Source organism: Entelurus aequoreus, linkage group LG13 (assembly GCF_033978785.1).
Source record: "Entelurus aequoreus isolate RoL-2023_Sb linkage group LG13, RoL_Eaeq_v1.1, whole genome shotgun sequence".
Taxonomy (NCBI): Eukaryota; Metazoa; Chordata; class Actinopteri; order Syngnathiformes; family Syngnathidae; genus Entelurus; species Entelurus aequoreus.
In genome coordinates, this window is record NC_084743.1 from 52002183 (window position 1) to 52018567 (window position 16385).

At 41.0% G+C, this 16385-nt stretch overlaps 1 protein-coding gene across 1 annotated transcript in view; it reads right to left on the minus strand.

The window, feature by feature from the left end:
• Positions 1-10161: 10161 nt before the first annotated feature.
• LOC133663480 (gap junction delta-2 protein-like) overlaps positions 10162-16385 on the minus strand; it is an 89820-nt gene continuing 83596 nt past the window's right edge. The window contains exon 3 of the mRNA XM_062067970.1: positions 10162-11325. Coding sequence (XP_061923954.1) covers positions 10476-11325 — 850 coding nt within the window. The 3' untranslated portion in view covers positions 10162-10475. The remainder of the gene's footprint in view (positions 11326-16385) is intronic.

The window sequence follows — 16385 nt, forward strand, 5'->3', positions numbered from 1 at the left end:
TTGTTTTGTGTCAATAGTGTTGGGATCTAGAACAAATTAAAGGAGTTGTTTGGGTCAGTGTATGTTTTGGTCATTGATTTTTATTTTCCTGAATGGAAATTGAAAAACAAAAACGGTTGGTTTGTTTGAATTATATTTTGAGACACAATTAATAAAATTGAAAAACAACCAAAAAATATATAATTTCCAGCGTCAAAAGGCAATAACTAGAATTTAAAAAATGTTTTATGTTAATTGTGCTGCCAAATGATTATTATTTTTTTCTTTATATCAGTTTAATCACACTTTTGAATTTGGAATAATCGTGGTTAATCATAGTAAATAACTTGCATGCACAATTTAAATAGACCTAAAACAAACAACACATTTGTTGGAGCACAAATGCAATTTAATTGTCAGAATGTCATCCAGGAACCTTTTTTAAAATGCTTTACTTACATGTATATAATTTATTTGCTCAAAACCTGATAACAGTTTTATCTGAAGTACAGTCCAGGTTTATTTGGAAGTGAAATTTGCAAGTGGGAGTCTCTTCACACATTTTAAGATACGATATGTTGAGATAAAGGAGTATGTGTGCTTAAATAAATTGTGTTATTAATCTGCAACTCTACATGGTTAATGCGATAATTTTTTGTGATGAATCACATGAGTAAACTTACTTTTATTGGCAGCCTAATTAAAATTTTGTAGCAACATTTAAACGTATTATATAGCAGAAATGGAAAAACTGACTAAATCAGATTTTTTTTTATATCCCGACACCGGAAGTTTATATTTAAATACTGGAATGGCTTGGAGGGGGGAAAAAAGTGTAATATATCAAATATACAAAAATACAAAATAAAAGCGTTTTTTTTTTAGATATGGTTGTTGCTCTTCGTCACTAAAAAAGAACATTAAATTTAAAAATAAAAAAGTTTTGATCCTTCAAAAAGAAAAAAATAAATAAAATAAAATGTTTTTTGACTTTCAATTCGCATTCATGAAAAAAAATTACAATGACCAAAACATACAACATTTTTTAACCAAAAAATGTCAACAAAAACATTACCGGCTAGCTTATGTCAGTGGTCTAGAATAACATATTTTTTAACAGTTTTATTGCTAATTATGTTAAACAAAAAATGTTAGTTGGCTTGAATAAAAAGAGTGGCATTCATGGCTGTCACTCATGGCCTTGGACTGCATGTACACGCACAAAAGCAGTCAAAGAAGAATGGCCGACAACTTGCCCCAAATTCTGCCCGTACACACTGCAAGTCCGAAAAGAACAGTTCAAGAGAAAGTATTCACAAGCGACAAGCAAGGCGAGAGTTAATATTGGCGATTCTTCGGAAACAAAAATATTTCAAAATGGATGCTACGTTTGCTACATTCCTGTTGCTGAGCAATATTATACGTTTTTCCAAATGTTGTTTTTACATTATATACTAGTACAATGTTATATTGTTGTATGACTAAACAACGATAAACAAAGTAGTCTTCTTTGTTGTTGTTTTGACGGTATAATGATAGCTGACATTAGTAGCTAAACTTAGCCAAATTGCTCTCATTAGCTAACAAACAACACGTTTTAGCCTCATATGCAATTTTGTTAGCGTAATCATCAATTACATCCGTGTTTTTATGTATTTCAATGTTTCTTACTTATCTAACAAGCTAATTGAGAAAGATGTTGTGGAATGACTAGCGTTGCATAGTGTAGCTAAAAGTGTTAGCTTTGAGTGTTTCATATGTTTTTACATCCGGTTATACTGTTTTTGTATTTTGGCGGGGTATAATGTTTAAAACACTTGTGAAAGTTAGTGCCGCGCGAGGCTTGAAAACACTCACTTTAATTAGGTTTACATAATTTTTAACGGGGAAAATTTGGTTTTCGTACAATCCGGTTTCCGTCTGATCTTTTGAAAACCGAGGCACCACTGTATCTGAACAACACGGTCATTTATATACACACTTGGCATCAAGACGTGACAGCTCTCTAAAAAAAATATTTCAAAGTTATTGTCGAAGAAAAGAGAAACATGCTTAATCTATCCGTTACACATGCAGTTTTTTTTTTTTTATTAAAGCAAATTTTGCATATCACTTTGGCAAGGGAGGCGATATCACATGTTTTCTTCTTTGTCGTCTTTTCAGCTCTCTACCCTTGATTTTTTTTTCTTTTTTTTTAACGCATTGATTTTTTTTTTTCTTTTGTTCATTTACATACAAAAACTTTCTTTTTTTTTGGACGCGTGACTGCACAAAAAGAGCAACGGACAACAAACTGAATCCACAAGTTTGAAAAGATATGCAAATTAGAACAACAACAACGAAAAAAAAGTTGCATAATGAATTTCACATCGACAAATAGAAATGTAGACTTTGGAGAGTAGTGTAACGTTGGACCGCTGTGTTCGTTTTCCTGCAAGAAAAGTTGTACTGACACGGCAAAGCACACTTTTTACTGTACATCCTTTACATCCTCACACTGGCCTGAGTGAAACCAGACATAACGAGAGGCTACATGCGTGTTCAACGTCTAAATGCCCTGTGTGGTGGAGATGAGATCAGTGCTCGGTAGCGACTCTGCGAATAGCACAGGACATTGGCTTGCATTAAGGCTCCAGGTCAGCGATAAGCCTTTTTTCTACAAGTGCTCACCAAGCCAAGACTCAAAGTCTATTTATAGGCATTATGGTGTGTCGCGACAGTGGAACGCATCAATCCCAAATGGGAAGCAAAAATGATGCCTGGAAGAGTCTAAATCTGGGGATAATCACCTGGAAGAATCATAGAGATTATGACAGTGGAAGTGAATAGAGAACAGAGATTTGGTTGGATTTGGTTGTCTTCATCCTTTCTTCCTAGAGCTCCGAGACAGACCGCAGCTTTGCGGTTTGAAAATGCTACGTCAGGTTGTGACACAGACTACGTTTACACTGCAGGCCAAAGCGGCCCAAATCGGAATTTTTTTTTTAATCGCTATTTTTCCAGCAGACTGTTTACACTGCAAGTAAAATGGAATTTTTATCGGACTCTAGTGTAAACAAGCACAGGCCCCAATGTGGCTCCGATGTGGCCCCAATGTGGTCTCGACGTCTCTTGCTTGCTCAATGGCCTTGTGGTTAGAGTGTCCGCCCTGAGAACGGTAGGTCGTGAGTTCAAACCGAGTCATACCAAAGACATACCAGAGACTATAAAAATGGAACCCATTACTAGTGATGTCCGATAATGGCTTTTTTGCCGATATTCTGATATTGTCCAACTCTTAATTACCGATTCCGATATTAACAGCTACCGATATATACAGTCGTGGAATTAATACATTATTATGCCTAATTTTGTTGTGATACCCCGCTGGATGCATTAAACAATGTAACAAGGTTTTCCAAAATAAATCAACTCAAGTTATGGAAAAAAAAGGCCAACATGGCACTGCCATATTTATTATTGAAGTCACAAAGTGCATTATTTTTTTTAACATGCCTCAAAACAGCAGCTTGGAATTTGGGACACGCTCTCCCTGAGAGAGCATGAGGAGGTTGACGTGGGCGGGGTTGAGGTGTTGGGGGGTTGGGGGTAGCGGGGGGTGTATATTGTAGCGTCCTGGAAGAGTTAGTGCTGCAGGGGGTTCTGGGTATTTGTTCTGTTGTGTTTATGTGGTGTTACGGTGCGGATGTTCTCCCGAAATGTGTTTGTCATTCTTGTTTGGTGTGGATTCACAGTGTGGCGCATATTTGTAACAGCGTTAAAGTTGTTTATACGGTCACCCTCAGTGTGACCTGTATGGCTGTTGACCAAGTATGCGTTGCATTCACTTGTGTGTGTGTGTGTGAAAAGCCGTAGATATTATGTGATTGGGCCGGCACGCAAAGGTAGTGCCTTTAAGGTTTATTGGCGCTCTGTACTTCTACCTACGTCCGTGTAACACTCCATACAGCGGCGTTTTAAAAAGTCATACATTTTACTTTTTGAAACCGATACCGATAATTTCCGATATTACATTTTAAAGCATTTATCGGCCGATAATATCGGACTGCCGATATTATCGGACATGTTTACCCATTACCCTTTACCTCCCTGCTTGGCACTCAGCAACAAGGGTTGGAATTGGGGGTTAAATCACCAAAATGATTCCAGAGCGCGGCCACCGCTGCTGCTCACTGCTCCCCTCACCTCCCAGGGGGTGGAACAAGAGGTTGGGTCAAATGCAGAGGGTAATCGCCACACATAGTGTGTGTGTGTGACTATCAGTGGTATTTTAACTTTTTCAACTTGCAGGCGCACTTCGATAAAGTGAAAACAAAGGAAGTTGACCGGGAGGAAGTCGCTACCACCACAAAATTAAATAAAAGTTGCAACTCGCATGTAAGCAAATGCGCCACACCTTCAACAATCGCTATTTCTTTGGAACCAAAATATATATTAATATATTACATATACCTTATTATTGGCACACTATCGACAATTGATGCACCGAAAATTCGATCGTCTCAAATAGACTTTGCTCACCGAAACCGGATGTTGTGATGAAATATCCACTTCCTCTGGCGACGCCGTCTTTTCCCGTGCACACGAGTGACGTAGCTTGCCCAAAGCTGACGGAAAATATCACATTCAGGTCGCAATGCGTTTAGACTGAAGTCACATTTGGAAAGATTAGATTCCAATCGGATTCAGGACTACCTCCTGATGTGGCCTGAATCTGATGCCAAAAGATCAGATTTGAAGCACTTTGGAGCGTTTGGACTGGCAAAAAAAATCAAATCTGTGTCACTCGAGGGCAAACAAATTAGATTTGGTGTGCAGTGTAAACGGGCCCACAGACAAAACTGTAATAGCTGTTAGTTAGGGTTTCGCGATACAGACAATGATATTATAAATTTGGTCAATGAGCTTTTAATAGTATCGTTACATCGGGATAATGCATGTTGACACAATCTTGCTGTGTGCCGCAAACTTAACAGTGACGAGCGAACAAAGACGCCCTTAACGCACTGTGGCATTCTTGCTTGCGGCTAACGTCCCTCTACAGTGCGAAGCCACTCCTAAATCAGAAATCCTCGCCTACATATCGGCAAATAAACTAAGGGCCTGATTTACTAAAGGTTTGCGTGTACTAAAACACGTGCAAATTGATAGCACATGTAAACCTGATCTACTAAACAGGTGCAAAGTGGACTGTGTCTGTCAAGTGAGCAGAGGAAGCTGTGCACCCATTTTGTATCTCTGTCTTCATTATTATGCAAAATATATGCTGACTAGCATAAGGCCCACACTACAGGGAGGAGAAGATGCAACGCGCAACGTGATTTATCAACACTGGTCCCCGTTTTGCGAGCACTCTTTTGCTTTGTATTTAGCAGTAGTTCCACACATGGCTGCACAGACAGGCGATGGACGGACAAGAATCCTCCGTCCTATGTGCGTGTCAAGATTTTGGACGGTCAGATGTAAAAAATATTAGACATATCATCTATTCAGCAACATAATTTTATAGCTTTATGGATGACTTAAGGGGCTGATCTAAACAACTTCAATTGTTGCGTCTTGGTGTCCTTTAGTATTGTTTTTTAATGATGTTTGTTTTTTTCACCCTGAATATATATTATCAACATATTTCTTATATGAAAATAACTTCTTAAGTATGCATTTTTTTCATCTTGAGCCAGAATAAGTGCAGTCTCACTACTTTGAGCGGCGGTAAAAAAAAAAAGTGGTTTAAAAAATGAGTACATGTCTCCTGCATGTTTATAAACATAACAAAACGCCACAGGTAGCAACATAAGATGAATGTGCAGTGAATTAGTGTCTCTGCGGTGATGCCCCATATACAGTACACACAAAATCCTCATTTAAATAATGCGATCGGCACTACTTTACAATTGCACATGCAGTGTTAGTAGATCACACGCAACACGCTCACCAATAGTACACACAAGTTTATGGATTGCACGTGGTATTTGGATCTTAGTAAATCAGGCCCTTAGTTTCTTGAGGAGGGCAAGGAACAGCTAAACAGGCTACACAACACATTGAAAAAGGATATGGTAAACAACAGTGGGCGGATCGATACTAATATAGACAGTAATAATACTAAGTATATCAGCGATGCCTCATTGGTTAGATCAATATTTCTAATGATCAAAACATGTTTTGTCTGTTTTTGTTATTGTTTACAAACTAAGGAAATAAGTCTATGGACACAAGATGATTTTAAGGGCAAAAACTAAGGATTAAAATCAGAGCCAATGGTAGGAAATAATTTGAATATTTAATTGACATTGTTATACTGCCCTCCTGTGTTTTTTGCGGATTATAAATGTGATCAAAAATGTCCTAGCAAAATACAGTGGCGGACTCTTCAAGTGATGTTTAATATGCTTGTATCCATTCCATCCATCATTTATAAGCATATTGCATGCAATATGTGTATATGCATGTTCGAAATAACACATTGCATTGTGTTTTTTTTTAACTATAATTTATTGTTTTGTGTGTGTGTGGAATTGACTCGTTGGATTTACATGATTTCAAATATAATTTTCTTTCAGTATTCATACAACTCTGTTATCAACTGACACTTAGGAACGGATTCATGAAAACCAAGGTATCCTTCACCACTTTACAGTTCCACCAATATAACATACTGGAAGTGCGAAAATGACCATTTCACAGTTGTGTATTGATAGTGAATAGGTATAAATACATGCGCATGACATACGAACATATAAGTAGTTATTAAAATATTAACTTAAGGCGTAATAAAACTAATTGTGGGCCTTTATGACAGGCCAGGCCTGTCATTAGGGTCTGTTTTGGCTCCCATAGTCAGAGCGTTTGAATTATTAAATGCAACTCTAATGGACATACAGTGATACCTTTGAAGTTGAACGGCAGTTCTGCTAATGTAACGGCTGCCAGTGAGTGTGGCTGTGCGATAGTACGTTGTGTTGCACCGGACAACGCCTTGCTAGCGCTACTTGACTTGACCCTAAATCAGTAAAAATGTACATGCAAAGTAAACAGATCCACATTCAAAACAGTAATAGCCTCGGCCATTTGAAATGATTATTATTATTGTTATGCATATTATGTACATTGTACATTGAGCGATTGTAATCAGGTGACTTGTTAACATTGTAAACATTGGACATATGTTTTTTCATGTATGAGGGTTAGGGTTAAATCCCCTAGCTCTAACCCTAAGTGCCTTGTGATTAATAATCTGTTGTTTTTTCCCCTCTGGTGACCACCACATAAGACAACGTGTCTGTTGAGTTTGCTATGTTGTGCGTAAGAAGCATTCTGGTGTTTAGTCACAACTGATATCATCATCACCGTGTCGAGGCATCTTTGTCTCAGTACAAGAATCAGTAAAAATGATTTAAATGGGTCGTTCTCGGTTGCCAACAGATGAAGAGGTAGCCAAAACCCTTTTATAGTCAACATTACCGTCCATATATCTGGTTTCATAGGCGCACAGTGAGTTTGTAACAGTGTTTATGTGTGTGTCTGACAACACAGTTCTACCTAATCGGAGTGCCTTCTGTCTGCCACTCTCCCAAATCAAGGTGCAACACTTTAAAAAAAAAAAATCTTCTTTCAAAGCTCTCTTTTACGTTTCTCATACATTGCATGCAAGCTGAAACCCCCTCAGGAGATCAATGCACATGCAATCTACTATTCATTGGTAACACAGCTTTATCATTCAACAACATTGCATCATGTAAACATGCCTTTTTTTTTTAAATGGCTCACAGGCCTTGGTTGCCTGAAGCTGTGCAGCAGATTTTGATGAAGCAAAACAAGGCTTTCTGTGGGAAAAAACTAACAAACTTTTGATTATTTTTTCCCAGCACTTTTCAAAACATTGCATATCGTCCTGAGAACCAGCATCCTCTGCAGTGGTCGTTTGTTTTCTTTTGTCAGAGCTACACATTTCCGGGAAATAGCCATCCATCCACTTTCTGTGCCGCTTATAAAGGTTGCAGGCATGCTGGAGCCTATCCCAGCTGACTTTGTGTGGGAGGCATGGTACAGCCTGGACTGTCTGCCAGTAGGGATGGGTACCTTTCACATTTCAATCCCGGTACTTGGGACTCAATACCAGTACTCAACGGTACCAATTTTGTGTTCAAAAATATTCATGAATGTTCATTGTTAAAATTTTTTTTTTTTCATTTAACACTGAGCTTTGCTGTCCAATTGTTATCTTGTTTTCTTACAATGTTGTGTCTCACTTGCAAGTACTGTACTGTATTATATATTATTATCCCAGCAGGCACAAGACATTCATACAATGTTGATTATACATAAATGGCCTTTAAAACTGACTCTGAAGCAATGTTGCAAAATAGTTGTATTTGTAAATTGAGACACCGTTGGAACCATTTCGTTGGTTGGGAAAAGACCAAATCTCAATGGTCAAATCAACGTCACAACCTGACAGTGATTACATGTCGTCAAAAAGCATGTTGTTTCAACGTTAAGTTAGAAGTGCTCAACGTCAGGACCTAATTCTACAGGTTCTCAACATTGTTTCAATGTCTTATGCCTGCTGGATTGAAGCATGCAGTTGCAATTCCAAAAGGTTAGATGGCAGTAGTGTATAGACTACAGTGTGTCGCCTAAGCCAGTAAGTTGAATGTGCCAGTCTTTTCTTTTGTTGAACCCTACAACTGTACATACTGTAAGTATTGCACTTATTACATCTGTTTGATTGTAACTTGCATCTCAGTTGTAGTTTTTATTACTAAATTTGGAGGTGTTGAAATCGCCATGTATAATCGCTAATAATAATCTTTAGCATGTCTGTGGCAAATCCAATGTAAATTAGCATCGAGCTTGCGCAGTTTGAAAAGTGGCGCCTTACTGTGCTTTTGAGCGCCTTCTTGCTTTGTTGGCAGGGAACATGTTCAGTACTGCTGAGTCCGCTATGAGTGCTTGACTACTTGTATCCGAGTCTGCAACCGGACCTGACGTACCGTGCTACAAAGGTATCGGAATATGGCACTGTTTGATTTTACGTGAATCGGTACCCGGTTGTACAGATTCAGTACACATCCCTAGTCGTCAGACAATTGCGGGCATGTTCTGCAAAACATAAATGTCCGCTGCAGAGGACGCTGGCTCTCCGGAAAACATCGCAAAATCAGTTGCACGCACTAATATTGTTTGAAAAACAATAGCTCACGAGGGGTAACCCTTTCATTCTCATGTCATTAAGCAGTTTCATTAGTGAAAAAGAATACAAAAAAAAAAAAAAAGACAAACACATTTGGAAAATTGAATGTGACGTCCCAAAGGACTCACCCATAAAGATAAATAAATCTATTTGGATATACTCTAAATGTATAAATAACATCATTGATACGCTATATTCATCTTTTCAAGAATGTTTAAAATCTGTCAAGGATGGCACCATTGCGTTCTCAAAAGAAAAGCATAAGACGTTGTTAATATGTGTCATAGAATGAATTCAAGCTGTAAAAATAAAATGATGGCTTCTCCTCTCGTTCCCTCTCCCTCGACTCTCAGCGCCCTGGAATGCCGCATCGGAGGACCGTTTGGTTTGTGCTTTGGGAGCGTTTACACACGCCGCGTCTTCTTGTTCACTTGTTCCTCTCCAACATGGACGTAGAAGGAGAGCAGCAAGGGGTCATTACTGTCATCCCGAGCCCCCTGGGGGTCTAGCATAGCTGCCAACTGTGGCGTAAGCGACAAATAGGGAAGGGGGCTGAGGGGTTGGGGCGTTGGGGGGGGTGTGGTACTAGCTGTGTTTGTGTTGAAATAATCTTTTGCCAAGAGACAAAACATAAACATCATCACTCTTCTTCTCTTGGCTTTGGCTCGGACAAGGATGACGGTGATCAGAAGCAGCTTTTTCTCACTTGGCTTCACTCTCCCGCCGCTGGGGGATGCGACTCCTCTTTCACGTTCTAATCTTCCGCCCTCACAAACTTGCCTTATTCCCCCCCCCCCCCCCCACTCAACGTTGGCTTCGACGGGTCTTCCGTTCCTTTTCCTCACGCTGTTGAGGCTCACCCCCCCCCCCCCTGACCCGTCGTCCATCCCTTTTTTTCACTGACGCTGACACAGTCCAGAAAAGCACCATGGACTGTCGTCATGTCCCCCCCCCCCCCCAACCCTCCCCCAGCCTCCCCAATCCTACTAGCCCAAAATAACATAAAACAGTTCTCTTCCACTCAGTTGTTCCCTGTCCTGCCTTTTGAGGATTTAAAATAGGACAGAGGAGATTGTAGTTAAAAAAAAATGCAGTTAGAACAGCTCTCAAAAGATGTTTGAATTTTCAGTTTTCACTCCTCAAGTGACCCAGGTGGAGGGTCGGTCTTCATCCCATCATCACAGAGAGGCGTCCCTTCATCTGATTTGACCTCTCCATCCCTTTAAAAATCATAGTCGCTGCCTTTTTTTTTTTGCACTCCCGCACTTTCATTCCACTCCTCTTCCTCTGCTCTTTATCATCAGACGTAAGCTGACTCGCTGGACTGTGTGCGCCCCAGGTTGGGCGGTTGGGACAGATGCGCCATGTCTTTCTTCCTGATCTCACAAATGGATTTCCTGCGGGCCTGGACGCCCCTGATGGCCGCTTTAATCTTGCGCCAGCCCAGATGGTTGAGCTCGGCCAGGTTGAGCACCACGCAAATTCCGCTCACCGCGAACATGAACACCAGGAAAACCGTTTTTTCCGTGGGGCGAGACACGTAGCACTCCACCTCCTTCAGACACGGGTAGCGGTCACATTCGAAAATCCCAGGCACGCTGAAGCCGTAGAGAAAGTACTGGCCTGCCAAAAATCCGATCTCCAGGGCGTTTCGGAACACCACCTGGATGATGTAAAACCGTGAGATCCCTTCCTGTCGACGTACTTTGGAGCTCTTCCCGTGGGTGAGGCCCCGGGGGGCGTTGGGGATCTCCTTCACTTCAAGGCAGTCCGGTTCTTCTTTACCTCCTCCGCCGTCACCGCCGTGCTGAACTAAAATTCCGTTAATATTTCGGAGCTTTCGCGCCCCATCCCTTCCTCCGTAGTCCCGCTCAATTATGGGATAGAGGAAGGAGTAACGCCTGTCTCTCTGTTTGGCCGACTGGTGAACGGAGTACGTGATGAAGCAGAGGCTGGGCGTGCACACTAGTATGATCTGGAAAACCCAGTAGCGGATATGGGAAATAGGAAAGGCCTTGTCATAGCACGCCTGGTTGCAGCCCGGCTGCAGGGTGTTGCAGATGAACATGGTCTGCTCATCCTCATACACCGTCTCCCCCACAATAGCCACAATCAGGATGCGAAAGATCACAACCACCGTCAGCAGTATCCTGCAGAAGACAAAACAGAAACAGGAGTCAATCAGTGTTTTACTGGTCTTTGTTGCACATCAGCCTTTTGGATGTGTACATATTATTCTAGGGACATGGCAAATGTTTCAAATACCCCACTGAAGGAATCATTGGAAAGCAGAACTTTAATTCTGATGAATAAGTTTTTTACATGATACTGTCCTCTTTCCGCTTCATATCAGTTACTTATATGTTCACTTCCTGTTTTCAATTTGTAGCACAATTTACATCAATAATTTCTAAATACAACAGTTCCCTTCATAAATGGTTAAGTTATTTATGATTCACCTAATGAGATGAATAATATGATATTTCAATAAGTATCATAATTGTTATCCTTATACTTAAAGTGTAGGAGCCTAATACAGAGTCATACTTGAATCCATGTTTATTTTATTATTTTGAGTGATTGATGCGTGTATGTCAGTGTGCACCCTTTGCAGGGGTGAAAAGTTCCCACGCAGGCCTATAAGGGGCAGGAGCGCGCTGGGCGCGTGATTGGCAGTCGGGCACCAGCATACCGTCTTTGACCTCACCTGTCTGTAGACCTCGGCTTTATATAGGCTACCATTTATTTTGTTTCCCGAGTATTTTGTTCCTTGATTTTTGTAAATAAAATAATCTACAATCGCGCTGCTGGATCAGTTTGAATTACTAGATGGATAGCGGGAAAAAGAAGAATACGTGACAAGGAAGGCTGTGTATGGTGTGAGTCAGACAAGATGCCCGCGCCCCAAGTGGAACAAACATTTGAACAAAGGGGTTATAGGAACAATCAATTTCAGTGTTTTATGCCACTTCATATAGGGTTGTGTACCTTCCACATTAGAACCGATATGGTACCGATTCCTGTTACCTGGTAATCGATACCAGTAATCAACAGTACCAAATGTTTGTACTTTTGTGCTGTTAAAGTTTAATAATAAAACATCTCTTTTGCAAGTATTATATTGTAAACGTTGGGCCTCATCTACTAAAGGTTTGCGTGTATTGAAATACATTTAAACTTGATTGCACATGCAAAAGCTAAACGACTAAACTTGTGAGGATTGCGTCTCCTAAGTGAGCAAAATAAGGAGCGCAATCCATTTAGAATATACGCTGATTATTAGAATGACTACAATCCCGGGAGGAAAAAAATATAAAGGTAATTACTTAGCACACACAGTGTGATTTATCAAAACTAAAACTGTTCTACGGCCGCTGTTTTGAATCTATAATAAGTACGTCTAGACAGGACGCGCAAACTGGCAGTTGCGTACAAATAGCTGTGAGAACAGAAGCGATCGCACTGCAGCTTTATCCTGCGTATGCATGTCAACATACACTATATTGCCAAAAGTATTTGGCCACCCATCCAAATGATGAGAATCAGGTGTCCTAATCACTTGGCCCGGTGTATAAAATCCAGCACTTAGGCATCGAGACTGTTTCTACAAACATTTGTGAAAGAATGGGCCGCTCTCAGTGATTTCCAGCGTGGAACTGTCATTGGATGCCGCCTGTGCAACAAAGTCGCAAATTTCCTCACTCCTAAATATTCCAAAGTCAACTTTATTATAAGAAAAGTGAAGAGTTTGGGAACAACAGCAAGTCAGCCACCAAGTGGTAGGCCACGTAAACTGACAGAGAGGGGTCCGCGCATGCTGAAGCGCATAGTGCAAAGACTTTCTGCACAGTCAGTTGCTACAGAGCTGCAAAACTTCATGTGACCTTCCAATTAGCCCACGTACAGTACGCAGAGAGCTTTACGGAATGGGTTTCCATGGCCGAGCAGCTGCATCTAAGCCACACATCACCAAGTCCAATGCAAAGCGTGGGATGCAGTGGTGTAAACTAGCACGTCGCCACTGGACTCTAGAGCAGTGGAGACGTCTTCTCTGAACTGATGAATCCCGCTTTTCCATCTGGCAATCTGATGGACGAGTCTGGATTTGGAGGTTGCCAGGAGAACGCTACATTTTGGACTGCATTGTGCCGACTGTGAAATTTGGTGGAGGAGGAATTATGGTGTGGGGTTGTTTTTCAGGAGTTGGGCTTGGCCCCTTAGTTCCAGTGAAGGAACTTTGAATGCTCCAGGATACCAAAACATTTTGGACAATTCCATGGGATGGCACTTCAAGTTCATATGTGAGTAAAGGCAGGTGGCCAAATACTTTTGGCAATATAGTGTATATGGACTGTCAAAAATAAATGGTGCCTGCTGGCATTTTTATTTAATGACGTTCGTTTTTTATGTATATGAAAACAACTTCTTGCAATATGCTTTTCTTTGCATCTTAAACATTTTGGAGCACACTTGCAGTTCGTGCCAGCTAGGGATGTATACCGAGTACCTGCATTTTTTGTTACTGGTTCCGAATTTGGGTCAATCCAGGAGGACACTTAAGATTCTGGACAAATAATACAGCTATCTGTATTTTATTTTTATCCAGCTGACCATCGTATTTATGACACGCTGTCACATTTACTTCAGGTGCCGCTGCTACGCATACAAATGATACAGGTAGGATCTGGAGTAATCACAAATAAAGAAGCACTATGCACTACACAAAAGCATACTTGCCAACCTTGAGACCTCCGAATTTGGGAGAGGGGGGGGGCGCGCGTGGTTGAAGTGGGCGGGGTTGGGGGGCGGGGTTTGGTGGTATCGGGGGGTGTATATTGTAGCGTCCCGGAAGAGTTAGTGCTGCAAGGGATTCTGGGTATTTGTTCTGTTGTGTTTAGGTTGTGTTACTGTGCGGATGTTCTCCCGAAATGTGTTTGTCATTCTTGTTCGGTGTTGGTTCACAGTGTGGCGCATATTTGTAACAGTGTTAAAGTTGTTTATACGGCCACCCTCCGTGTGACCTGTATGGCTGTTGACCAAGTATCCGTTGCATTCGCTTGTGTGTGTGTGTAAAAGCCGCATATATTATGTGACAAGTTTGTATGGAGAAAAAGCGGGCGTGACGACAGGTTGTAGAGGACGCTAAAGGCAGTGCCTTTAAGGCAGGCCCCCAGTATTGTTGTCCGGGTGGAAATCGGGAGAAATTCGGGAGAATGGGTGCCCCGGGAGATTTTCGGGAGGGGCACTGAAATTCGTGAGTCTCCCGGGAAAATCGGGAGGGTTGGCAAGTATGCACAAAAGTCCCCCCTCAAAAGTCCCTCAAAGTCACGCACATTGATAAAAGTGTCAGTTCGAAGTAAACACTTTACTTACGACCGCAGCTACTACGACCGCAGCTACCGTGCGTCATCAATCGTCCTCCAAGCAATCCAGTAATCCACAGGCCAATATTAATCCACTCAAAAAAGTATAACATTTAATTACTATAATAATCCATAAAGTTGCTCTCATTAAAATAGCATCCTCTGACAGGTCTCTAGTCGCTGTCTGACCTCACTACATCGCGCTGCGTTTGTGTAGCATCAGAACACACCTTGCTTAAATGCACACCCACCTAACATTCGATTGACTGTATTCATTTATATTATATACTTTATACAGTGGTGTGCCGTCAGGGCCAGCAAGGCCTTCTCTGCTGGCCTAACATAACCAGAAATCATGATCGTAATTAAAGATACAATTATTTTTAAATTTTACTTTCCCTAAATATCTAAAAGTATTTATATTCTCTTCATGTCATATTATGCTCATTCCAGTGCTGTTGTTTTTAGTTTTAGTTTGTATCCAATCAGAATTCAGCTAGTTTATGTTGCCATGCTGTACCAAATCTGCCGTAGGCCTTCAGAATCAACAAAGCAGGCGTCTGTGCACTGTAAGCAAACGGGGACATACAGTTGATAGACAGTTGCGATAGCCAATCAGATCACATCACGAGTTGTTGTCAGTAAGGCCTTGTAGATGGCCTTACGTTGAACGTGACATTTACGCGTCCTGTGATTGGATACTCATCGGGACCGTTAGCGGATGAATTTGACAACACATAGAGTTGAGAGACAGTTGCGATAGCCAATCAGATCACAAGTTGTTGACAGTAGCCTAAGTAGCCTGATGTTATCAAGACTGTGATTGGATACTCACTTGCCATTCCAAAGTGAGTATCGATTCACAAGTTTCAATTTAGCAGGAAGCGGGAATTGTTGCGCCGTAGCCAGACCGGGATAGCAGAGACGGAGAACAAAACGTTGATTAGGTGGCAGATATATTGTAGCGTCCCGGAAGAGTTAGTGCTGCAGGGAATTCCGGGAATTTGTTCTGTTGTGTTTATGTTGATTTGCGGTGCAAATATTCTCCCGAAATGTGTTTGTCATTGTTGTTTAGTATGGGTTCACTATATGTTTATGACAGTGTTGGCGTTGTTCACACGGCCACCCTTAGTGTGACATGTATGGCTGTTGACTAAGTATGACGCTCATTCGCTGGTGTATGTGTGTGTAAAATTTAACAGGTTCATTATAAATGGCAGTGATCAGGCAGAGTGAAATCTTTTCTTGACATCTTCAATTAAGGACCATCATTAACCCATCCAACGCTACAATGTATTTGCAAGGCCATTTTCAAGAATGATATGGAAAGAGAAACTATATCTTGTGAGACGATGTCGGTCAACCCGGAGGCTAGCTCAGCTGTTCTGGCAATCAAATGGGGAAATGCCCGCCATTTCCACTCGAATCAGCCGACGACGAGGTGTTGGCACTTTTAATATTGTTTTTACTATTTTAATTTTTTTAAGTACGGTGGTACAAGATGGTACAAGATGTTGGTGGTGTACATCCTCATGTGCTAATAAAAATCATAATAAAAAAAAAACAACACTTTTTCCACATCTTTATTTACACCAATTACATAGAGTATCGATAAGAGTACCGATGAATACCGGTATCGATAAGGAATATCGATTATGGTATCGGCAGAATCCTAACAATATACAGGTACATCCCTAGTGCAAACATCTTCTAGGGTGCACCTTGAGCGCACTAAAAAAATGTGTCCCGTTGTAGATCGCACTGCAGAACTGCTTCTAAAATGCCCAGAAAAAATGGTACATGTCATATGTGTCTGTTGCATGGTTCAAAACATAGCAAAATGTCAC